Source organism: Amphiura filiformis, chromosome 8 (assembly GCF_039555335.1).
Source record: "Amphiura filiformis chromosome 8, Afil_fr2py, whole genome shotgun sequence".
Taxonomy (NCBI): domain Eukaryota; kingdom Metazoa; phylum Echinodermata; class Ophiuroidea; order Amphilepidida; family Amphiuridae; genus Amphiura; species Amphiura filiformis.
In genome coordinates this window covers 37439217-37466386 of record NC_092635.1, presented here as the reverse complement: position 1 = coordinate 37466386, position 27170 = coordinate 37439217, and the positions used below count along the sequence as shown (strand labels likewise).

Below are 27170 nucleotides of genomic sequence, written 5' to 3'. Positions count from 1 at the left end.
ATAATCAAGCTGACTAACCCCTTCCTCCAAACCTGTATAATTTTGATGAAATCATATGTTACGGTCATCTGATTTTCTATCAGCATAATAAAAAGGTCAAAATGGCACAAAGGTAGGTGTTTTTACCTGGTCATGCATGCCAGGTACTTGGCTAGATTTTGCACACTCATTGTCTGTCTTTTGTTTATAGCTGATTGCATCTTTGTGAAGTTGTTTGAAAACTGTCAAAGCTCAAAAAAGTTTAAAAAGGAGGACGACATCATCTCTTGAACGTTTTTAGTTCATTTGATACTATTGATGGAAAATCTATTTGCTCTGTAATGGAAGATGTCATGGAAATAGTAGAGATATTGAAGCTTCATCTATGTTAATCATGGAAAGTAGTTACCATGGTAACAGAGTTGTTGCATTAACAATGAGCTGTGTAAAGATCTGGAAACATTTGCTGCTGGAAAACTTTGACAATATAAATTCTGTAAGGAAAGGATGACTTGCCGTTGACAGGGAATAACAGAATTTTCAAGATTTTCTGACTTGGTGCTGCAATTTGACAAGAACTGCCCATATCATTCGTTTTGTTTGAAATTTTGGAATGGAGTAACTTCGCATGGATTGAATATTTACATGTTTGCAGTGAGTCCTGATCCATCATGTTAATCAAACAATTACCAGTAACAGACCTGTGAATGATCCTCTTTTGACTGATTTCTTCCTTTTTATGTTTATTTTTCTCTTTTTTTCATCACTTATGCCTAACACGGTACTTTTTGGAGGTTTCTCTTTTTTAATCACACTATGTTAGTTGCTGGTAAGATCATTTGTTGGCAATTAATTTCTTTCATTTTGAACAAGGTAGATTATTGACACTTGTTCTATGTTGTCTTTTCCTATCATTGATGACATAATCCTGCCATTGAAGTTTGCCTTCACAACTATGATGATACTTGTTACATAAGCCATTTCTGGCCATGTGTCACCATAGATGACCAAATGAGCAAAGTATTTTGTATTTATTCGACAAAACTTGTACAAATACAACCGTCATAAAATCTTGCTGTATTTTTATCACTTGTATGCGATACCACATCTTCACATGGATCAGCTCATCACTTGTGCATATTGTAAACAAGGAACAGCTAAACTCAACCATCAGGAAATTCTTAGAAAATTGCATCGTTTTTTGTCTTTCATACAAACTAAATATCTTCAGGTATGTCAGCAATATACCACAGATCCTCACTTGTATAGATGAATGCTCTCTCTCTCTAGGAGCACTACAATGTGTTTCTTTGACTTTGAGTTCTCTGAACTCTGCGGTGTTATGAGCTAATAATATCATCTTGATAACCTGAAGATTTGATTACCTTATCCCGCTGTGATGCTCTCGTTTGAGTGTGTCTGACGTATCAGAGGAAGAGCAAAAAATATATATACACACAAGGATGACTGAAAAGCAAGGCTGAGAGGAATGACAACATGGGATGATGGAACTGACAGCATAACAAAACATCATTTGAAGGAATTTGATTTTCTGAGGATTGCTCTATGTATAGTGCATTTATATTATGATTTCAGCTTAGGGTGTGTTAGCACATTCTTGTTATTATACCTTATGCGCTGGTGCTTGTGTGAGTCACGATTTGGAAACTTACAGTGGAATACCATCACAGATTTCTGTTATTTTGTAACTTTCTTGCCTTTTTTGTTACTCACTTGTAGAAAATATCTATTTTCATACAGGATTGGAAATTTGTATGTTGACATGGATTTGGCACGCTAACACAAATTCGGTGTTTGTATTTGGAGTTATCTTTCAGTTTGTATATCTTCCAGTGTTTTCTTCATTTGGAAGAGTCAAAGTTTCCAGAAAAGCATAAACTTTATCATCTTGTTTTCTTGCTTGGATATGTGGAAGGAGCAGAGATTTTGCAGTAAGCTTATGTCATCTTAGTTACTTCTTGAAACAAAGTTTGTTTGTGGAAACATGGGAAAAGGAGGAAAATGCTTGTAATTATTTGTCAATATATTTGGAACACCTGTAACCATGGTAACTCGTCAAGTTTTGGGAACATTTTGTGTTTGAATTGAAAGTTAACAAAATATTTTACTTTCAAATATTTTGCCATTATTATAGAACTTTTATACAGTCAGAATAATCTCGGCGTATATTGACAATTTCTTTTACAACTATTTGAAATTGAAACTTGCATGTACGTAAAATGTGCTGATATATCATATGCGACTATGCGTAGGCAAAAAATGCATGTCAACGTAACATTATCGGGTTTTTCCTGTACTGGTATTTCCTTGTAAGTGTGAATATTGGGATATAATTATTTGACACTTAAATTTATGAGTTTATATGAACTTTTTGGGTGATTTGCAGTCGTGTGTGAAACAAAGGTATAATCTTAATTTCCAAATTGGTGCTGAAATTTTAGGTTAGATTGGCAAGTATGGTGAAAACAAAGTATTTTGGTGAAGTTGGGCATCTGAACAAATATAATAAAATCTGTAGTTATTTTAATGCAGGATGGGTTTGAAAGTTTAGGGGTTAGGTTTGTTCCATACAAAATAGGGCTACTTTGTCATGGCTTTGTCATGGCTCGTTCCTAGGACTTTGGGATGAAAGTAAATACTTGGTAGACTAAATCCTTCGTCAACTGAGATCTCTCATTTGTAATTCTGCAAAATTGCCGGAGAATTCCCGGGTGTCTGAATATGCAGTTATACTGACTTGGACCATTGGCGGCGCAAGGATTTTTTTTAGGGGGGGGGGGATTCAAAGTGAATTTCAAGGGGGCAAAATTCAGTGCCGCAAAAAGTGTAAATTTTGAGTTTTTACTGGGGGAAAGGGGGGAAAGAGTTCTGACTGGGGGGCATTTGTGCATTTACTCCCATTTATTTTCTAGAATAGCCCATTCTGTCCCACATGTAGCATATGGCAATGTATTCTTTCAATCATTCAAGACAAGTCCAGAGTGATATGATACACAACAGCGTCACAAAATGTGGACCATATTAACAGGATCTGCAGGACTTCACACCATGGTCTTCCTGACCTGTCAAGTCACAGTGTGTTAGAGCTAGCCAGAGATTATTATCATAGTTGTCTAAAATGCCAATACAAAGCAGACTAGAGGACTTTGATTGAAGTTGAGGTCATCAAGATATTTAAAATGTATGAAAATCAAAGGACAGCACTATATAGGAACAAGCAACCAATGCGCACTTTCTTATTAAGAATATTAAGAAAGAATATTAATTGGATATATGTTAAATTACCTAGTCCCGGTTAAAAGGGATGGTCTGTCCTGATTTTAGCTGGTAGTATTTTTTGTTTGGCTATCTACCCCTACCCTCTGGCCGTCACCTCTGGTCATGCCAAGTGGTATTTTTGTGTAAGCACAGATATTGGAACACAAGCCAGAGCTAAGCTTTCACATTAAGATACAGGATTCACACCTCCAACATACTTCATAGGCCATCGTGCAACGACACATGTTAATTAGCAAAAGCTTATCAAGTTAATGCATGGATGAAAGTTGCAAAAGTATTAAAAATGTCCATCATTCAACAGCAGACACTGAAATGTCCTTAAAACAAAATATCAAACAGCTTCATAATTTGCCAGCGAAGTGGTTACATAACTCCCTGGTAACTGGATCACGCACCTTTTGGAATTAGTAGTACATGCCATAGACTTTGTGTAGTGATCATTTCAATCGTGGTGCAGGACTCAAAAGCATGATCCAGTTGACATAGGGATAATCAAACTACACGTAACATTTAGCTGGTGAACCCGGGCTGGTGAATAATTAAGGAACCAATGTTCTCTTTTTCTGAATCCATTTCTTGTTAAGATTTCAATAACATTTTGAAGACTTACTTTAAAAAATTGATAAGTCATTATTTTTAATTGACACCCACATGTGCAAGAGGTTAAGTATGCCAGTACGGCTGAGTGCTGTGATCTTCCTTGGATTGGATGGTGGTCAGCGTCAAGGCCACGCTGAGACTGGTCTGCAGCGGATTGGTCTATCTGGTTCAATCATACTCACTTGAATGAGATGTCTAAGTAACTTGCGTTGTAACCGTGACTACAGCTATTTACTCCAGGGAATGAGTATAATGAACAAGTATAGGTGTTACTCTACAGCTCGTTTAGGTTAATTAATTAATTTGGGTTGATTGTAGCATAGATTGTCATTGCCAAGCAGAATTTGGCTATGACCATAATATTTTAAAACATGATGAAAATGTACGCAAACTTTGAAGTCGTGTAGGGCTTTTAAATTATACTAGTAAAAGGACTTGTTGGGCATAATAAAGTTTTTGTTCAGTTATTGTTTGAAGAAATTTTATATGACGTTTATCAGGTGCTCGTAGACTAGTAGTGGGCATTGGATGCATTGAACTTTTTTGATTTGCAAAATTGTAATTTCAAAAGATCAGGTGATTTTGAGACACATAAAATAAGGTTTTGTTTAGCTAAATTTATCAAACAATTTGATTTTTCAAACAGATTAATTCATGATTTTCAACAAAATTATGGAAAAAAGTTTTTTGGTCAGTTAGGTTTGGGATGGTCGGTCGAATGAGGACAAGCAACCCAACCTTTTTTGCCTATAAATGGAAAAATTCTCCTTTAACATGACTAAGATGTTTTTTAAATGTCAAATCAACACTTGTAGCACATAAACCTGCTTTTAGAGAAGCTTCATGCATAAATGACGTTGTTTCTTGACTTAAAGAAAATCAGCATTTGACTGAGACCAGGGATATGCAGCCATACCTATTTTGGGCCTCAGATACTTAAACAACATATTTTGCCTGATTTTGACATTATTACTTTTGTAGCTATTCTTTCCGGACATTCACATCCAAATTGAAAGCATATGTTGAGAGAAGTGACTCAAAATAGGACTTAAAAATGCTCATGTTTTCAGCGAGGTTTTGTTGTGTAGCATTTCCTTCCATTTGATGCAATTGCGTGGAAAGAGCATGGAGCAATGTCAAATTTGGGGAACAAATTCTTTGAATAATTTAAAAGGACAGAATTTGAAATGGTGAAATGCAAATCTTTGTTTATTTATCCTTGTCAAACTGTCAAGGGTTGAATTCAAACTTGTTACTTAATTGTAGATGTAGAGGTTGAAACGCCATCAACTGTGATTGTTGCAGTACTCTCATATCCAATTTGGCTCTTGTCTTATTTTAAGCATCAATTGGACCAGATCAATTTGCATGTCCACAATATTGCTCATGAGCCTGAGAAAATGTTGTGTCCTCACAATTCTTTTGCCATGGGTCTGACAAACGTTGGCATCCATAAGCTTGTGCTTGTTTGTGAGATGTATGTCTAAACACTGTGTTGTTTATGCGTTGTAAAACTACAAATTTAATATTGGAAGTCTTGGTGCTTAAAGATGCCAATTATCATGTGATTTTGCATCTTCGTCAAGAAGTTATGAGGATTGAAAGTATGCCATTTGCGTCCCCTTGAGTGATATTCTGATATAGCTCATTAATCCTATAGGTTTATGCACAGGACTGTATACAGAGTTGAAATTCACTTAATTTCTTTGGTATACTACTCTCCAGTTCAGAAAAAGACACCACAAATTTATTGGGATTTCAAACAATTATGGTCTTGTTATATCCCAATAACATGTATTTGTGTTTTTCGTATGCTGTAACAATCAAGCCTATAGACAATAGACCACTTGACATCATTGTTTATCAACAAATATGAGGAGGGACTCGTCTATCGATATGCTTGAATGAACCGTTGCACTGTTCAATGGCTTTCTTGTACTATATGAAATGTGGTGGGCAATTTAAAATGCACATGCCCTGAGCAAACTACGATGCGTACGCACACTGCAGGGCAGAGAACAATGGAAATTGCCATAATTGCATAGCAAGATACTGCCGGGCACTGACGTCACATGTCAAGTGGTCTATAAGACTTGCACGAAATCTAATATTAATCTATGTGCTTTAAAATTTAGCAAACACATTTTTTTTAATAATCAATTATTAAAATGAATATAGAATATTAAGATTAAGAGGAACATCCAATACTCAAGATTTTAAATCCTATCAAGTACACTTGTGCCACATCTATGAATTTTGTAACTGCAGTTGTATGAAAACATGCAATATTCCATGATTTTTGCCCCTTTTCCCAAAACTTTGCAAAATATCTAAATTGGACTTTTATTGGCAACTAAATGAGTGGGAAATGTTTCATTCGGTAAAGCAAGAAAATATTTTTCCTGCTGTATTTTCTGGAATTGGGAATTGGGAGTGCGTGCCCACTATAATTCACAAAGTTGATGCATTTGATCTCATTTTAAGAAGGGAATTCAACAAAAAGACTTAGTCCAATCAATTCACATCCCAAAATTACTTTGAAGCAATTGAAGAAAACAATCAATGCTGATGTTCAAGTCAAATTGATATGGTTGTACAGGTGAAGCAAGCACTCATTGAATCATCAATATTTGATAAAGACGACTGATTAAATATAAATTAATCCACCAATTTGCTTGTACATCAAGCTCAATTTTGTTATGATAGTGACTAGTACTGCCATTAGAAGAAATTTTAGGATCTAGACTAGTATTAGTACACCAAATATGAGTATTGAACTTACAAAGAATGTTAAATATTACCATTGCACTTACGATTGAATTTCAAAACTTACAATATTAAAAACTCTACATATTTGGTTTGAATGTATAGTATGTAGTTTGGATTTCCTTTGCTATATATTTGAATCCAAATATTGTCACACTGATTCATCATTTGTATTGACACTGTGAGATTATGTGAGCAATGTTACTAAAATAGCATCTGAATTTGATACCAATTTATCTATTATATGAGTACCACTGAGGAGAGATTCTTGACTTCCCATCAAGCCAGGCCGGTATGCATCATATTTTTCCAAAAAAAGGTCCAAAAGTGGGAGAACAATTAATTGATAAAAAGCCCACTTTTTGGTGTTAAGTCCAAACACTATTTTGCAAAAACCTTTTGCACTGGCCGACCAATTGCGTAAAAAGAAGTAAGTCATTTAAGCATGTTTAAGAAGTTAAGCACGGTCTTGATTCCCCGTCTGTTCAAAAAGTTTCCCCTTTGCGCACACCACTAAACTAGGTCATGACTGTGTCACACGATGCTTTGCATCTTGATCGACAAACAAGGTGCTAATGTTATGATGATGTGATTCAATTAGCCAATCAGAATCCGACTTTATGTTTACGCCATGACTGCACTAAAATCGGGCAGTGCGGATGGTCTTTGCAAATAGGGCCAAAATAAAATAAATTCATGTTTCCGGTAATCCGCCTGTCCCTGTTTTTTGGTGCTGCAAAAAAAAAAAATTTATGGCACTTGGTGGAAAAAATAATATTTTTCAATTTAGTCGTTTGTGTCCAAATTCTGATGATATATGAAGTTGTTGGAAATCACATTTATTATATTTTTTCCCCACAACTTTCTGCCTTAATACAATTGAATTTAAATAGATAAATACTTGCTTACAAAATCCCATCACATGAGAGTGATTTAGAATAGATGCATGGGCGTATGATACGTACGTTTGGAAATCGCAAGCTCTCTAGTACATGTACATGTTCGTGTAATGTATGGCATGTAAGGGATAATACAAGCCTAAATATTATTGGTCAGTACGTGTGAAGTATGAGTAGAGCTATAGTCCCAATGCATTATGGGAGGACATTTTTTGCCATGCCTAAGCACTGTATGTGTTGATAGCGTTGTGTAAACTTTGCAATGCGTGTCAATCCTGGGCTAAAAAAGCGCTGCAGTACATTTTAAACTGACGCTACAAAAAAAAAAGGGAAAAAAATGCTTGAGGAATTCTCACTCTGATCCGGTATGTCTTATGTCATAAAATGTGATGGCTAGGAATTAATATGACATTTAAGATCCAGCTTATGATTTATCTGATCGTCAAGACACAAGACAAGATAGTATTCATTAACCCTCTATACTATACCAATGTAAGCAGATGTTCTTTCTCAACAACCCTTTACTTTAAAAGCATCAAGTACCGTATCTATCTTACTTGAAAATAATTATTGTAGTTTTTCCCCAGTTCCCAGGGATGGGCTTACCCCATTGTTTTCAATTGTCCATAACATTTCTGATGTACATGTATATTGAAATGGTCAAGAATGATTAAATTCAGCTGATAGTGAAATGAAATGCTACGTGCAACATGTAGGATAAATCATGCCTATGATTCGGACTGCAAACAAAGTTTTACCGTAATGAATGAATCAGACTCAATAATTCCGGGTTCCAATCTGTTCTTGATTATTTATTCATTGACCATGATGGATATGGTGTGACTTACAGTTAACTTAATTTTGATTGGAGAACTTCTGGATTTTACCCTGAAACTTTTGCATTGTAAGGTTTTGTCCTGAATGATATAAGCCCTTATGTATTCATGTCAGGGTCCAAAGGGACAGCACTATTTGCTGATTGCATATAAGTTTCCTTTAATGGGACGCAAGAATTCATTATAGTCATATCTGTCATTCGCCATATTGCAAATTGTCATTCTTGATGTCATAATTCTATTGGTTTCTATAGTTGTTAATATATTGGATTCTCTGTGCCAAGGTTTTTCTAAGTCGTTGTCGCCGCCAAATGCAACTCATCATGAGTGATTGATCAAGCCACAATTCCTGTTTGCAAAGAGAGGACTGGTTTGAATGTACCGCGACTGGTATTCTGCTGTAGTCTGTCTGCAAAAGTGCCTTCATGGTCTTGCTATTGAACTCATGAGCCAGCAAGACTTTCCTAACAAAATGGCCGGTTCGCCTCCTCAACTTGTGCAATCCAACGCAGTAGCGACTGCTCTTTTGGAGTGGATAACGCAGACTTTGTGCCTTATTGGAAGCCTCTTATGGCTAGTATTTTGTGCCTCTTATCATCTGCTGCTTTGGAGTAATTCACAAATGAACTTTGACCCATGGAAAGTGAATAGTGATAAACTTCTTGATAGTGATCATAATGATAATGACATTGGAGGTCATGAGGTCAAAGGTTACTGTACAGGAAACTGGAATAGTAATTGCGAGACCGGTGAGCAAAAAGGAAATAATGGAGACAATGATATTGATAAGGTGAAGTATTGCATGTTTTTTTTTATTTTGTCATAATGTACCATTTAATTCTGCAAGTTACTGAACGTTTTATGATTCAAGAAATTGTGATTAGTACAGGCTGTATCAAAATGATTGGTATCCATCAGTTTCCAGTGATATGGACATAATTGACTGCCACATCAAAATGCAACTTATGATTCGCATACTTTGTTGATTAATGTCATAAACAGTCATATAACTATATATTGTGATGATTTCAAGAAGACTCTGTGCTGCATTTGGAAGAAGCAGTCTTTTCAATAACCGTCAAAACTGACGGGTACCAATCATTTTGACACAGCCTGTATGTGTCAAAATCCATTCTGTATGATTATAACTCACCTCTGTATGCTTATAAATATGTATGATTATTGTATCAGGTTTATTCGTAAAACTTGGAAAAGTCAAGTAAAATGTAAACTAAGGCGGGCAAATAGATTTCTATGTGGCCATGCGTGGCGGGTAATTGGAAATTCTGCAAGGCCTGCCTGAAAAGGGTTTCAAATTTGAAATGTTCAGTTTACCAGGTCCAGAGATAATCCATAAGCCTTTTCGAAGTATGGCGTACACAAAAGGAGGGCAGTCTTCAATGTGGGTAAAACATGGCAAATTCAAAAGACTTTACCCACTTTGTGCAGGGCCATCCTATTATCCGCCATATCTTGAAAAGGCTAATGGTCATGATATCAGAGAATATGTTACATGTGAAATTGAATATTTTTGCTACATGTTTTTGTTTAAAAATGTAGACCTACTTTAGGGCCTTTTGACCGTCCGTGGCCATCCCAAAAAAAACATGTTATATCCAGAGAACTGCTAAACCCAGTGACAACTCCTAAACCCAGTGACCACTCCCCCTTTTTTTCAGGTGGTGTGGTCACTGGGTTTCAACGGTTCTTTGAGTATGGTGTGTTTAAAAAGGCCATTTGGTAGGGCTAATAACAATGTAACCTTATTTTTTAATGCTTTAATATCAAAATGCGAACAACTTGTCAACAGCAGCCCCCCTTCCTAGAATTTGTGGCTCAGAACTCCCAAATGAATTTGTCACCATTCTATTTACTCTGGTGCTCCCGGCATACGGATGCAATTATTCTTCATCGCGATTTAAAATAATTCCTTCACAGCAGCATAAACAAAAGTTTACTAGGTTAATGATGGTGTGTCATTCTTAAGTTTGTTTATTATATCAAAAAAATGGCTGACTTTTATGGTGATTCCTGCGGTGGCTTCCAGCCAAACCTCAAATCTTATGATAAAGTCAGTGACTGGGTTGCGGTTTACCTAGGAATATCCTGCCCACAAAATTAGCAATATAAGGGAAAGGGACCAATTAATTGGGGAAATTAGTTCAGACAAAAAAATGCATTACCCACCTTGCATATCCTCAAAGAAGTTATGATCCCACTTTGTCCTCAAATTACACTGTTAGTGTTAGAAATATTTAGGTAAGAAAATTGCAAAACTGCTAGCAGCTGAAAGCAATTGAAGTAAAAAGGGGGGGGGCCTGCATGCGGCACCCCTCCCAAATTTGCAAAAGTATCCAAAAAGTCCCAAAATATCACAATTTGCAAGCGTAGCAAGCAAAAAAAATCATTTTTTTACACCTTTTTGGTCAAAAAAGGTCCAAATTTAGGAAGCAAGTCTACTTTTCACAAAATTGCCCCTCCCCATTGAAAAAAAGTCCACTTTTTTCAAAATCAGCACCCCTAAAAAAAATACAGCGTACAGGCCTGCCCACATCAATCTTGAACTTGCTCAATATCCTCAATGGCCGGATCTTTCCCAGCTTGGAATTGTGAGGTACATTTTATGTTGTTAGGAACATGTATCGGGACTGATTTCCGACATGTATGTGATTAAAAATTATCGCGAGTCATGTAAATGTTTAAAAACATGCGCTTTCAAAACCGGATCTGCTCAGGTTCATCATAGTTAGATAAAAGCTTACAGCCCTGCACTAATTTATTGATAAACCAAAATCACATGACTGACATTTGTGTCAGACTGACATACATATTATACAGGCTAGTTCTGTTTATTCCTCTCACTAGGATCCACAACATGCTCATCTATCAGGGCACAATTCATTGACCCAAATACATTTGTACATTCATTGAATGACCGTTGAATATTTGGGTACAAAATCTCATACTCTACAACTTGAGGTCAAATTTTGCACTATGATTGTTTCATTGAGGTCATTGAACTATGCCATTGGGATGAGGCCATTGTGGTCCATAGTATCTAGTCCATCCATCCAGACTTCTTGTTTCATCTGGGAATTGATCAATATTGAAGTACCATTTATCTTGTCTGATACTGGGACTATCTAGTATAAAAGGCTTTTACTTACATGTCATATAATATATAGATGAGATGGAATGGCACATCACCAACACATGACATACACTCTGACACAGGGTGTCCCAAAAAGAACTGTATCATTGGAAACCTTTTTATTTGCAGTATTTGAATGTACGAACCAAACAGAACTGAGTAGTTGAGGAATAAAATTCCAATCACATAATATTTTTATTTGACAATTGACTGCTCTGTGTATAAAAAATACCTAATTTTCAAACCATTCCACAAATTCAAATATCAATCAGTGGTATGTATCTGGACCAGTGGCGTATACAGCACTTTTTCAGACGGTGGGCAAAGAGGGGAAAGACAATTTTAAAGGGGCAAACATTGACGTACATTGAAGTACAAAAAATGCCTAAAAATCTTAAATATCGGGGCGGCCACCATACTTTGATCTGAACTATGAGACATCTATTTGCCCTTGATTGATAGTTTAAATGGGTAGATTGAAACTTGACATATCTTCGTAAAATTCTTATATTTCAAGAATGGAGCAGTCAAATGTCAAAATTCTAAAAGTATGTGATAGCTAGTTATTCCTCAGCTATTTAGTTTAATTTGATTTAGGATTAAAATACACAAACATTAAACATGTTAAATATGTTAAAAGTTTCTGATGATCATACAGTTCTTTCTGGGACACCCTGAATAAGACATGTAGTGATTATGGTCACAGATTTTGGAACCAGAAAATGTGCACAGTGCTTACACTTAAATTTGTTTTATTTTTAATTTTGTAAGACGAAATTGATCAATATGGTCAAAGCTGATGACTTTACATGCTATATTCTGATTTATCTAATTATACTTTGATCAGCTCATAATCGACAGGCCTTATAACATCGCCGATTAATATCAAAATATTTTATTTTGAGAATTGTCTTGTGACATCTCACTAGAAGCATCACAAATTATTAATGCAAGTCCAAAACTTTGTCTACTTCCCTTAAGGGCTGGGGTATGAACGTTTGGGCAGTATTTATTGTGGGACATTAGAGCACATCAGACATATCGAATTGCATTCTGAATACGAAGAATGTCATTCTGACATCAAATAATTTTGATTTTTTGAAATTCGCAATTTAATACGCATTTTATGGCAAATCATTAAAAATTGATATTTTTGATATTTAACATTACTTGAAGTAAACTTTATAAATCTGATGATTTATACTTAAAGTGTATGTAGGTGGGATGAAAAGCCGACGATCAATTGAAAATGTTGACCTTTTCAGTATTGAAGATATGGATTTTTTTTCCCAAAACACCAAAAAAATTAGGTCTTTTTGGGAAAAAATCCATATCTTCAATATGAAAGGTCAAAATTTTCAATTGACCGTCGACTTTTCCTCCCTGCTACATACACTTTAAGAATATGTCATTAGATTTATATAATTTACTTCGAGGACTGTTATATATCAAAAGTTGAAAAATATCAAATTTTTATCATTTGTTATAAAATTTGTATTATATTGTGATTTTCAAAAATGAAAATTATTTGATATCAGAAAGACATGTTTCAGTATTCAGAATGCAATCGATAGGTCTGAGGTGCTCTCATGTCCCACAAAAAATACTGTCGAAACGCTAATAAACGCTCATTTTAGATCCCTTAACACAAAATATAGACCAGACAGGTCAACTAATAGCACTCTTAACGTGGGTATACTTTTCCCACCTATTAGGAGCTGATCAAACTATACCAGATGATACCATAATAAATAATACAAGCTTGAATTAGTTCTTTATAGTAACTCGCATATTAACTCCATATTTGAGACTCACCATACAGTGCCTCTTCATTTTATCAGCTCTTATTTTTATGATGCTCAGAAACAATATAGGGATGAGTAAAGCACACAAATTGCAAGTGCCAGCCTGCCAGCTCTGGCAATTGTGTGTGTCATCAAATCTCCTACTATATTTTCTACTGCATTGACTGGAATTATCCACATCACTCACACAGAACGCATTAATTCAACCATTTCATTGCACAGTTGAAAGCACACTGAGTTTATTTTATGCGATAAATATTTGTAATATTCCAATATGTAAGCACAGGCTTAATATTCTAAAAGCTGTTTAATATCAAGGTATTATCTTACAATAAATTTCTGGGTATTGCACATTTTTAATAAATAAACCAGAAAAAAATGGAGCTTTGCACTTTATATGACAATTTTTCATATTTACACAAACATGACAAAGCTTACTCTCCATTATGCTGTCTAGTATTGGTGGTATTATCTTGCAATATTTTCTGGGGTTTGCACATTTTTAATAATCAAGCTAGAAAAGTGAATACTTTTGTAGGATTAATTTAGGCCAAAAAAAATTAATGTTTTGGTTCATGAAACCTCTCCTGCCTCAATTTATGGAATTATTAAGATTTTTTCTTCTTTTTTTAAATTTAAACAAATTTTCAGACTTTGGGATGCTTTGGGAAAACTTAATACATAAAGTGATAAACTTTTTCTTATTTCTCACAAACTATGATTGCTTACCGAGAGGAAGCTTTCATCCAGAATACTCTTGAAATACAAAAGGGTCACTTCCAGTGGCGGCGGCAGAAATTTTTTCTGGAGGGGGGCAAAAGGGGGCAGAGCCTCCGACTGGGGGGCATTTTCACCTAATTTTGGCTAAAAAGCAAAGAAAGTAAAGAAAAAGGGCATCCTCATTTCCTCAAGTACTGTTGGAAAAGACTGAAAGACGATGCTAATTTTACATTTTAAAAAAATCACCTTCCTCCCTCATCAATTCATGAAAATCCTCAGGATGAAAACCAAAACATAAATATTATATGGCCTGATGAGCTGCGCTGCTGTAACCTAATCCATGTAAGTGGCAAAATGAAATAACAGGATTATAACTGAAATAGTTACAAATTGCATTGAAAAAATAATTATTTTATTTTTAAGTCAAGAAATTTCATAAAAATCACAATGGCAATTATGTTGGATAATGTAAAATTTAACATTGATTGTTTCACACATCAAAATGTGATGTTGAATATAAGGAGAAAGTGCATCTTTTCATCATCGGAAGATTCAATATTAAACAATTAAATGAAAAATAAGTATTATTACACCTGCCATTTTATCAATTTATTAACCATATTTTCTTACTTTAATTTGCCATATGACATCAATGAAAGTGTATGTTGTTTTAATTAGGGCAAAAGTCAAAGCACTCTGAATTAATATACAGGAAAGAGGTATTGACTCCATTATGTTTGGTCTTTCAATATCTTGCTTAAATCCATACCACGATTCTTTTCTTCCTATAGAAAAGAAGACACAAGTAGTTTGCCATCTGTAAACGATACATGATGTATACACAAAGAGAGTTGTGAAAATATATGAGCAGTAAAAATATCGCTGACCTGGATGTGACTAGGAGAAACGTTAAGGGTTGGCAGTGTGGAGACACCGGTGGTGTACACTGGCTATTGTAATGTGTTCAAGTGATACAAAACCATCCATCGTGGTTTGCGATTAGCATTTCGCTTCCTATGAGGTTTTTCCTGAAGCTTATATCTATCTATGCTTGTGGTATCATCGTAGGTGTGCAGCATAAGGAAATACTACTAAATGGTCTGTTTTACTGACATGCATATGTACAGTATGCTGTGGATAACACTGTTATCCATGTGATTTTTTTGAATGGAGGGGGATTCGCTGTCATCGGGTAGCAGTGAGCTTTCCGAGGAAACATCTTTGAATCTGACGAGCAGCGAGGTGTGTTTAAGAGTCAAGAAGGGACGAGGATTATTATCAGCACCCAAAGCAACAGACCAGGAAAGATGGTCATTAATTGATTTGTATGGAGAAGTCGCTGATCAGATTTCGGAGGTAGGAATCATTGTCTTGTCATCACTACCATCATCATAAGATGCGATGAGTTGTCATATGTGCATCTTCCTCATATTATGTCTATCCTGTCTTCCTGGAGTCATATATTTAAGTTGGGATGCTGCCGGTAGATGTTGATATGGCATTGCTCTGCATTGCCCTCATAATTTTGTCTCTGATCTTGCCAGAAATATGATCAGAAGACAGGGTCCCATTCTATGGAATGCTATTGAGACATGTACTCGTAATTCCTTATCAGTTAAAAAATTTAAACTAATGTATAAAGTGAATTTACTGTCTAATTATCATTAAGTGGTGATTATTTTATGCTCTGAATATTATTCATGTTATTTAATAGTGTTATCTATTTGTAGTCCACACTTCCAGACATTTCTGTCCTTTTCGTGTCATTTGCTCTCTTGTTATGCTGCTTTTGCTTTTCCATTTTGCTCGCTTGTTTCGTTCATCCTTATGGACCTGACCAACTGTCTGGGAGTGTGGTTTACTCATGGATCTGCCTTTGTTGCCAACATGTAGCAAATGTCTGTCCCACTTGTAGGTAATGTCTTTGTCTACACATAAATGGTGTCTTTGTCTTTGCACTGTTTAGTATTTTGTTATTACTTTTCAGGGTGGCCAAAGTCTTCTCGAGCTTTGCTCTTTTTTTGGTCATCCTACCATTATGTATTATATATATTTTCATTGCGTTGATATGGTAAATAAATAAACTGAAACTGAAAACTGAAACAATTTGCTACAAATAGATTGAAAATATTAATAGATTCAGACTAAACTCATATTAATGGTTGCCAAACTGCACCTGTTGATTTGTCATTCAATTTTGTGAATGACTGCATCTAATTAATATTCTACATGTTCATTATTATTAAAAGTCAAGGATATATTTTTGTGCATAATTAAGCTTATTGTCCATACTATCAATCAGATTCTGTGGAGTATGATCAGTAATGACTGTCCACATTATGGAAGCAGTAATAAGCTTAAACCACAATAACCAATGAGCATATGCAATGAGCAAGACAGCTTTCAATCCTCATCATCATGTTTGAGTTTCTGTCTTTTCGAGCATCCGAACATTTCACATCACACACTCAAAAATCCATTCTAATGTTGAATTTGAAATCCAACATTTCCAATAATGCAAATTTTATTCAGTAATGGAAGCTCAAGTGTTCTGTGTGTGCACTGCAAATTCAATGTGACGTGAATTGTGTGATTGATCAAATTAATTCAGTCCTATGTCAGTAAAATTGATCTCCAGATATATGGCCAGAAGAAAGGTCCAGTTTGTGTGGATTTGATCAGCTACATGCATGCAAACATCTTGGGAAAAGTATGGCTAATTTTCATGAGGTTTTCAACACATTGAAGCATGTAAAATAGGCAGTAATATAGTAAGACCAAAAAAAATTGAAAATTATTTTTGCTTTTACCAGAATCACATTTAGGTTGATCACATCACATATGTGTAAACCATATACATTGTCTTAGAGCACAAGCAGTGTTAATACTAATAGTGCATCATATTACGATTGAAAATGTCACTTCAATTCATAATTTCCAGATGGTATGTTTGTTAAACGTGATGTGCTGTGTCGATATTATTTGTACAGTTGTAATATCGTAAAGTAGACACATATATTTTTTGCAATATGGTTTGCTGTAAATGTTTAAGCTAGGCTATATGATGATGAAGTGCATTGTTTCAAGCATATTGGTTAAAACATGTCACCTGTATTGGTCTTAATTGAAAGTTTTCTTTCAATCTTGTCCAATTGCCAATTAAAACCCAATTAATAATGCTGCTATTAAAGGGATATTCATATCAGGAAGGGATAAAAAGGGCATCAGGAAAATGTATACTCCCAACTTATACAACAGAGAAAATCAGATGTAAGAAAGTGCAATAATATATAGGCCTATTATGGTTTGTTTTGAGGCCTGTGTGAAAGCTGTTTGACAATTTATTTGGCTTTATGTAAGGTTCAAATACATACACAACTGAAAGCTGCTATCACTCATAGAAAAAGGGCGCTACAACTTACAAGAGTTCTTTAGCTGTCTTCCTGGGGCTACTTTAAAGGTTCTTCAAAGAACCATTAAAGGTTCTCCAAAGGGGTCTTTAGAATCCCTATTGGTTCTATAAGGAACTGTTTTGGTTCATGTGTATTATCAAACAAAAATTATAACTCACTCCACAACTCACTCCATAGCTGGCCCTACAACTCCCAATACAACTCGCCAAATCACAACTCGCTAAATCACAACTTACCATTTAGTCATCCCCTTCTTTTAGCAGTATCATTGTGGTATGCATGACAGTTCTGTTTGTTTTTTTAAAAATGGACCATAATAATTATGAAAGTGTATAAATAACAAGAATATTTGCTTTCAAACCTGATTTCCTTTCCTATGGACAATAAACATAGGAACCAAGAATTGAATGGAAACTCCTATCATCATATCCTGTGTGAGAGGGTCACTCTGTATCATACCATGTGACTGATAACATTCACTTTGACCATCATATTAACCACTGATTAATGGGCATTGCTAGCTATTGCTTAATGTACTCTGCAATTTCTTCCTTTGTTGATGGGCCACAGTCATTTGTCATTCATGACACAGGGTGGTGTTCCCCAAAAGTTCCCCTATTCTGTCCGTTGAGGTGATTTTAGACTTTATCATCAAACAGAGTTCAGAGACCTTTCATTATTACACTAAATGTGTAGTGCCAATGCATTGGCTTCAATGTAGCGCTTTTGTGCCTGGGTGACTCCCCACCGTAATACCACCGGTATCCAGAATTTTTTTTAAATAAATACGGGATTTCACTCTTATGATCCACTCAGACCAAAGTCAGACATTTGGAAAATTGAGTTACTACCATTACTAACTTGCTCAGTATCTTGAAGCTTATACTGATGTTGAATCCCTAGGTCTCTTGAATACATGGTTGCAAATTTATGAGCCTTTTTATATGGCCATTTTCTTATGTTTTTGATTGCTTACTCCATTTTTGCCTTTATTTCAGTTTCATTATTGCCGACATTAGCCTGATTGGATCAGATCTGGTCACAAATAAGCACAAATACTGCTCAGTTGTTTAATTTTCTCTTGTTCCTTTTACATCTTTATGTTTTACTATATTTTGTAATATCAATGTACAAGAACGCAGCGTTAGGTTGACGAGTGCCGCTGTTCCATAAGCGTTGTTCAAGTGAAATTATCATTTATAGTACACTAAATTCAGCTATATGAATCGACCGTAACTCTACTGTACTGTTGTAACATTTAGAATGTTTTTGTAGCACATGGTATTAATAACGTATGAACTGACATAGATTCATGTGTTCACGGGAAGTTGATGTAAACAAAGAAGTACCATATCCGCCCTATTCAATTCCAGAAAAATACAGCACTAATATTAGAATTTTTTTTAAAAATAGGCTTATTATTTTGTTTTGATCCGAGAAAACGCATTCTAATCCTAATCATTTAGTTAGACCTAACTTGCAGTAGGTTAAATTTGGACATTTGGCAACCTTTTGAGAAAAGCAGCCAAAAACTCATTTTGCATGTATACTAAAATTGCAGCCACATAATGTAAAGACTTCGCACAAGTCTAAGCATTCAAAGTTTTGAGTATAACACAAGATATTACTTTTAATCTCACTATTTTATGTTAATTTTAATAAATGGTTATAAAATAAAAATAGGGTAGAAAATGTGTTGACTAAAACTTGGAATGCATTTACTGATATTAGACTTAGCACAAGTCTCTAGACTTGACTATCACCCCTTTGCATAAAAAAGAAAAGAAAACCACACCTACTACAGTCTGTCCACTTAGAAGTACAAACCAAATCTGTGGCATCTGGGGTCGATGCTTTGCGTCACACGCGAATGCAACGCAACGCGTAAAGACCTAGGCGAAAATGTCAACCGTGCTAGCATGGTCAACCATGGTCAACCATGGTCAAAACATGGTTGACCATGGTTAACTATGGTCAGCGATGATCAGCCATGGTGGCTTGACCATGGTCAACCATGGTTGCCATGGTCACCATGGTATACCATGGTCGACCATGCTTTATCATGGGTAAGCATGGTCAGCCATGTTCATCACCTCACTTGACCATGGTCACTTCAAGTATACCATGGTCAATCATGCTTTAGCATGGGTGAGCATGGTCAGCCATGGTCATCACCTCACCTGACCATGGTCACTTCAAGTATACCATGGTCAACCATGCTTTAGCATGTGTGAGCATGGTCAGCCATGGTCATCACCTCACCTGACCATAGTTGACCATGGTTACTTCAAGTATACCATGGTCAACCATGCTTTAGCATGGCTGAGCATGGTCAGCCATGGTCATCACCTCACCTGACCATGGTTGACCATGGTCACTTTTAAGTTGACAATGGTCGACCATGCTTTAGCATGGCTGACCATTGTCAATGAGAAAAAGCGCCCTCCGTTATTATTAATCGTATTTAATGCGTATTTACAACGTTGTGAATAAATATTTGACACCATAGAGTATAAAAACTAGTAATTTGATAAGTTAAAATAAGATTTTTAACGGAATAAATCTAAATAATATGATTATGCAGTTTATTCCGTTAAATATTTACCCCATAATTTCCCTTATTCTTCAGGCCCTGCCCTCTATCGGGTGCTAATTTAAAGTTTAAGCTTGATTGCTATTGTTTCTTTCTATTTTTTCTTCCTTGATTGCTATTGTTTCTTAACCATGGTCAAACATGCAAATTTTTGACCATGGTTGACCATGGTCACTTTAGATAGACCATGGTTGACCATGGTCTCTGGCCGTGGTGCCATTTTTCAAAAACATGGTTGACCATGGTTGACCATGGTCAAAAACATGGTTGACCAAAAACATGGTTGACCATGGTCAAAAACATGGTTGACCATGGTCAAAACCCTGGTTGTTGAACTATGGTTGACAATGGTTGAACCATGGTCAAACATGCTAAGTTTTAACCATGGATGACCATGGTCACTTTAGATAGACCATGGTCAAAAAGTTAACCATGGTTGACCATGGTCTCTGGCCGTGGTGCCATTTTTCAAAAGCATGGTTGACCATGGTTTGACCATGGTCAAAACCCATGGTTGAACCATGGTTGACCATGGTTAACCATAGTTCAACCATGCCTTTTTCGCATAGGGAGCGTGGTGCGCTCGGCAAGTACAAATCGCGCAGTAGTTGGCGCGCCAAAGAAGCATTGCACTGAAATAGTTATTCTCACACCTCCCGTTTCCGAGGTCTATTTACTTTGTACTTCTATGTGGACAGACTATAATGCATGTTTTATTATACCGTATTGGCCTACCTTTATTTCAAAAAGTTGCCAGCCAAATATTTAAATTGGGATTGAGCTAGATGTTTTGTAATTATGACAAAATAGGATAATATTTTTTTAATCCCAACAAATTTTTCCTGGAATCGGAAGTGATTAGTGTGTGCCACGGGCGCTTAACATGCATACTTAAAAGTCAGTCATTATTTTTTGAGGGGGTTGCTGCTAGCTTTTTGTTTTTATATTTTGATTTAAGAAATCTGATCATGACAAAATTGAATTTCAGATTAAATGATGTTGTTTTAAAAAGAATGAAGTATTTTATTAGATTCACATACCATGTAATATCTTATCCTGCTTCCAATTTCTAGATCCATAATTACACTAAAATGTGATTTTGGAAGGTAAAGAAACCATAACAAAATTCTTATTTTTATTTTACCATGTTTACCTTTTCTAATTTCTATCACTTAATTTATTTGTAATTCAAGTTAATCTTTACACTTTTTGCTATCCAATCTATATATATATGCAAGCATTCAGCAACTTGTGACAAGAAAAACATGTATCTCCCAGAATTGATAGAAAATAATCTTGTTTATAATATGCAAAAAAAATGAACAATTCAATTGATTGATGCTTGGGTAGTTTGAGGTAGCGTAATATTCAATAAATTGAGGGGCATTTTGTGATCCACAGCCTCATCCCCGCTTTTCTAAAAAATAGTTGAGCTTTTAATACCATTGGAAACCCCTGGCTACATAATGTTTGTGTGCAAAAATATTCTTGTAGATTCATTTTGTATTGAGTTAACGGAATAAAAAATACAATACAGTGGCTTACGGAGCTAGATGTAATACATGATCATGCATAACTCAGAATCAACTGAAATTTTGGGAATAAACTTTTTTGGTGGATATCTACTGAAACATAAAGTGAGGATGCTGGAAGCTGAAATACTCTTTTAATTCTTTGCAGGTAACACCTCCATATATTTGATAATATTAATTTTACCAGATAGATTTGCTGTATCATAGGGATATATTGCCATTGATTTCCAACAATATCTTCTAGGGTATTTTTAGACAGCTGCAGAAATATTGAATTTAGAACTTAATGGTGTGCTCAAAAGTGTGGTATGGAACTTGACATTTAAAAATGCAAGTGCAACATTATATGGAGAATAGCTGCTTTCTGGCAGAAACTGGTGTGATTACATTAACTGCTATGCATACACCAACTGCTACAGAATGGGGATCTGTCACCATATATGTGTACCAGATGACCAAACAGATTTCACACCTCATTCAACAGCGGCAAATGAAATGGATCGGGCACATCCTCCGGAAACATCAGATCAGCTAATGAACATTAATGTTCTATTATGGTCCTCAACATGGAAAAATGAAGCAGGAAAGGCATAGAGTAACATTCCACCAGTATGCAAACCTAATCAATAGGGCTACAACTCTTTCCCCAGCTGAGATCAGAAATGCAGCAGGACAGATGCCATTGTAAGATTGTGACCGACCGCTTTGCAGCTGACTGATGAGTGGCGAAGGCAAGACAGAGTGGGGAAGCCTGCAACATCGAGCCTTGAAGCTGGATGTTAACAGTCTGGTTTCTGTGAGAGTGTGGTACCCAGTACTTTCTCTCCCTATGGATAATACAGGGTGTCCAATAAAAAATTAACGGGTGAATGAATTTGATTATATGTCAAGAAATGGACATTGAAATCCAAAAATTTTAAAAGCTCATTTTATTGGATAATAATAGTTACATGATCTATAGCACAGACTCAATCCTGATACAGGAGGTAGCAAAAGCATTAATGATTTAACCTTACATGTCCTGTGACAACACTCAAGATTCACAGGTATAGTGTGGAATAATTTCCCCGGGATAATTTCACTTTTGCAGAGACGGATGTTAACTTCTCCACAGACATTCCACAGATGTATAATTATAAATCAGTCACAAATAAGATCAAAGATGCCATAATTTATATTTTATCTGTTTCTAGTTTAAGTTGTACATATAATCTAGTTTCCAATCAGATTGAATCTTTCTTCCACACACTGTATAGCATTTCTCTGAAGTTACAGTTAAAAACAAAAAGAGACAAGATACAACAAAAAACATTATTCTCAGTATAGCACAAATATTGAAATAATAATGAAAACTCCCAAGGCATACATCATAGCTTGTATATATGTATGATAAATAAACATGCATTTCATTACCCATTTATAAGATATCAATGCCGTTATATGTAAGTGGATAATTATACATTGCGAGGTAGAATTTCATATCAAGCTGGTGCGTCTTATTGGAAATGATTACATCTCGTTGCCAACCCATTACAGTATAATGGAAGGAGATGGGGGAGGTATTTCATCTTGTAAGTTGTGTTGGCTTTGCAAATCTAGCTGCCAGAGCTGCTTTATATGATATTTAAAGGTGACACACAGACTAGTGATATTCTGGAAATAGTCCCCCTGATCTGGAAATTGCAATTTTGTTCAAAATGGAGAATTTTTGGAGCTATTGAAGCTATTTGGTGCAACAATTTTACAAAATGTACCGTAAAAACTCGATAGTTGGCATTTCGAGCGTTTTTAAAACATGAACTTGTACCAAAGTCAGGCGCTTTACCAACTGAGGTAATGGGGTTGAGACACATATTTGCAGGTTTACTTATTCGTATATAACTACAATGTATGTGTAGCGATGATTTGCTCAAAACATTTTTGTGGATGGGGCACTTCATATTTGCATGTTTCAAGCGTTCGATAATAAGCACATATGCTAACTATTGAGATTTTACAGTATATATGCAAATTTGTGAGTCGGAGTGGACTTTTTGGGAATGGAGGAGGGTGTATCTGCCCCTCACCCCTTGGCTACGGGTCTGTTCATATCTCATATGTGAGTAGTCCGACGTGTAGGACCTTTTTTTCTTATTTACCAGACAATATTCACCTCAGACTATGACCACTATCTCATATCTATGGCGCAAGAAAGACAATCTTTCTTGAGCAATCAGAGCCTGAGCAGTGATAGTTGGTAACTGAGAAAAAAACAGGTCCTATTCGTCGGACTATATGTGAGGCAGTATGGTATAGATACATTAATAAATAATTCCATTGATCCATGTCTTAATTTTGAGTATCTACAATTCAAATATGTATTTGACTAGCTAGATGAATTCTAGAAATGGAGGGCCATGCAGCTGTATGTTGTTGGCAGTAGCAGAAATATGACAGGCACCTGGTTTCTATGATATTACATTTACATGTTATTTATGCATTCATGAGTCACATGGATATGTAAAATATAATTCTTAAGGGGGGGGTCGATCTTTTGTAATTATAGAGGGCCAGGGGATTCACTCTATCATTAAAAATATTATTTGAAGAAGTCAAAGAGCCCTAGGAATAAAAACTGTAGTGTAATTCACACCAGATACAATTTCTTTATACGACAAAAATTAATTTTTGTAATCGATCAAAAAACAAACGTTTTATATCAATTTTAAATTTAGCCTGAATCCGTAGATATGGTACCTCTCGCATTTTTTTGGTTCAAGGCTATTTTTACCATTATGCAGCGAACCATTGTTGAAGCTATTTCACATACATGTACAAAACATTCTAGCGAAAGAATGAGGACATATAGTGTTGAAATATCTTTTGTTGATTTCGAATGATAATGTCATGAAGTCGTAAATTTTAAGGTCAAATTCCTAAAACCAAAACAAAACATTGTGACGCAGATAATTCCCGACTTACGCAATTTCATCATCACATCAGTGTCTTTATTATATGTTTGAAACCTTTCCCAAACGTTCGTGCTATTTATGCATAAAACGGCTAATCTATCTTTACAAAACGCGTCTTTTTTTTTAGTAAACAAAAGGCTAAAGATGGCATTATGAGATTTATCTTTTATCATTACACTCATCTGCTCAACTGCCATGGTGGCCGAGTGGTAAAGCGCTAGACGCGTAATCGAAGGAAGTTTAGAATCGCTGGTTCGAGTCCCAACAAAGCCTGTGGAAACTTTTTTTTTTTTTTCTTCAAAATTCATGATCGCATTCGAAATGAGTCACTTGTCGGTAAATCATGTATCGTATCCTTAAAAGGCAAAAAAAAAAAAAAAAAATATAAAACAGCTAAATTGAGTAGTAAACAAATAAAGAAATGCATAAATATATCTTTTTAATTTTTGAGAATTAGTATGGGTGGAAATAAACGTGAAACTTTCAAAACAATTCACTTCTTTTACATATTATCATTGTGTCCTATAATTTATTTGCATAGTTATGAATAGAAATTGATGCATTACAGATTTTAGTGATATTCATCTAGAGGATGACTGCCAGGAACTACAGATCCACTGAAGATACGACCCATGTGATACGATGCAATCACCATAATACGCATGGTTTCATTTGCCGGGCTACTTGGCACATGAGCGGTCACAAGTTCGAATCCCGACAAATACAAACAACTTCTTTGTTCATCTTCTCTCTTTATTCCTTCCTTCTTTCCTCATTTTGCAAAAAGCACTTTAATAAGGTGTTGGCAACTCATCTGTGCATGATGAGCAACTTAAGAGGATGATAGCCTGATGGTAATGCTTGTATTTGTCCTTCATGCAAAACTTGCTAACATTTTTCTCGTATATTTTTGTTTAATTCACAGCCTAGTATATTTGGAACCATCACCAAGGATAAACCTAATCGAGATGATTCTAAACGAGTAAGTACATATGCCTGATTACACTCTCTCTCAAATCAAAGGGGATTATCGTATTCGATTAACCTGTATTGTATACGTACCCTAATTAGCGCCCACTGTGAACGTTTCTAGGCATCATTCACTTTTAGAATGGAAAAGAATACAAAATCATAATAGAATCGTAGCAATACCTGTGATATTTGTTCTATATTACAACATTACTTTGCATGAAAATATTTAAAATTAGAATTTCAGAATATGGTACTTCTTATGCACCCCTTGCATTTGCTTAATAAAGCACCTGGGTACTAAGGGTGGTGCAATAATTATGTGTACCCCCAGGGGGTGAATTCTCAAAATGGTCTGCCAAAAATCGCCCCCCTTTGGCCGTGCAAAAACCTTTGCCCCCCTTCGACGTGCCAAAAACCTTTGCCCCCCCCTTTGACGTGCTAAAAATCTTTGCCCCCCCCTTACACATGCAAGATTTTGGGGAACCCAATTTAAAACTTTAAATTGTCTTAACATATAATGCGAAAGAAAGAAAGCAGGAAATTTTGCATATTTGAAGGTGTTTGTAACGCTTTTCCTACACCTTTTAGGGCGTAATATAGAAACGGTGCCCAAAATATCTGTGCCAAAAATTGCTTGCCCCCCTTTAGACCTGCCAAAATCGCTTGACCCCCCCTTTCGACCTGCCAAAAAATGCTTGCCCCCCCCTTTTGGCCTGCCAAAAATCTTTGCCCCCCTATAATTCACCCCCCGGTACACATAATTATTGCACCACCCCTAATTAAGTTGCTTTAAGTTGATATTCACGGTGGCGTTCTGTGGCCGCTCCTTCCCCCAGGGGGCTGGAGAAAAGGTGCAATTTTGCCGCATCCTTCAACATCCCGAAAAGGTTTCCCCCCTTAGAACATTGAGGCTGATAACATGCAGGATAACGTCTTATGAAAGAATTGCTATTGAGGTCAAATAGAGGAATTGAAATAATTGATGGGATTTGAAGACACCAGAGTGAATACATGGAACCAGGGACGTGGAAGAGAAAGTGTGTGATGTCAAAGAATGCTTTAAAAGAAGAAGAATATGGAAATGAAATGTGACCAAAATGGGCTGATTTTGTATGATTTTATTTGTTTTAATCAATTTGATTGCAGACAAGGCTAATGACTTCAAGATATTTCAATGATATTACTTTTATTAGTCTCATTCATTCTCAGTGTGAAAGTCCATTGTAATCAACTTAAGTCACACACTATTTCTAAGAACTTGTCTGTCTATATATAAACCTTTATTGTTTCCTGTGAATTCCCAAGTACCCATTTTGTCAAAATGGTCCCCCATATGGTCTCTATCTCAACCTTTGACCTTTTCTATGAAGCCTTATTAGTATCATTTAGCCTTCAGATTTCGCTTCAGCAGATTTCGCGTTTACGCCTTCACAGATTTCGCATTTAAGATTTCGCCACAGATTTAGATTTCGCCTTCAGAGTTTCACAGATTTCGCTTCATGAAGTTTCATTTCGCAGATTGCCAGATTTCGCCTATTTATTTCGCCTACTTCGCCTTCGCGTGTTTCGCCTTCGTGTTTCGCCCTCGCGTATTTCGCCTTCGTGTATTTCGCCTTCGCATATATTTCGCGAAATTTCGTGAAAACGGTGAGG

At 35.8% G+C, this 27170-nt stretch overlaps 1 protein-coding gene across 5 annotated transcripts in view; it reads left to right on the top strand.

The window, feature by feature from the left end:
• LOC140159000 (ras-GEF domain-containing family member 1B-like) overlaps nucleotides 1-27170 on the top strand; it is a 289431-nt gene that overhangs the window by 100971 nt on the left and 161290 nt on the right. For 3 of the 5 annotated variants that reach the window (XM_072182301.1, XM_072182303.1, XM_072182306.1), the window contains one exon: nucleotides 25471-25527. In XM_072182301.1, coding sequence (XP_072038402.1) covers nucleotides 25471-25527 — 57 coding nt within the window. Of the gene's footprint in view, nucleotides 1-8791; nucleotides 9171-15046; nucleotides 15413-25470; nucleotides 25528-27170 lie in introns of those variants that run through there. The other 2 variants (XM_072182302.1, XM_072182305.1) reach the window with 2 other exon arrangements.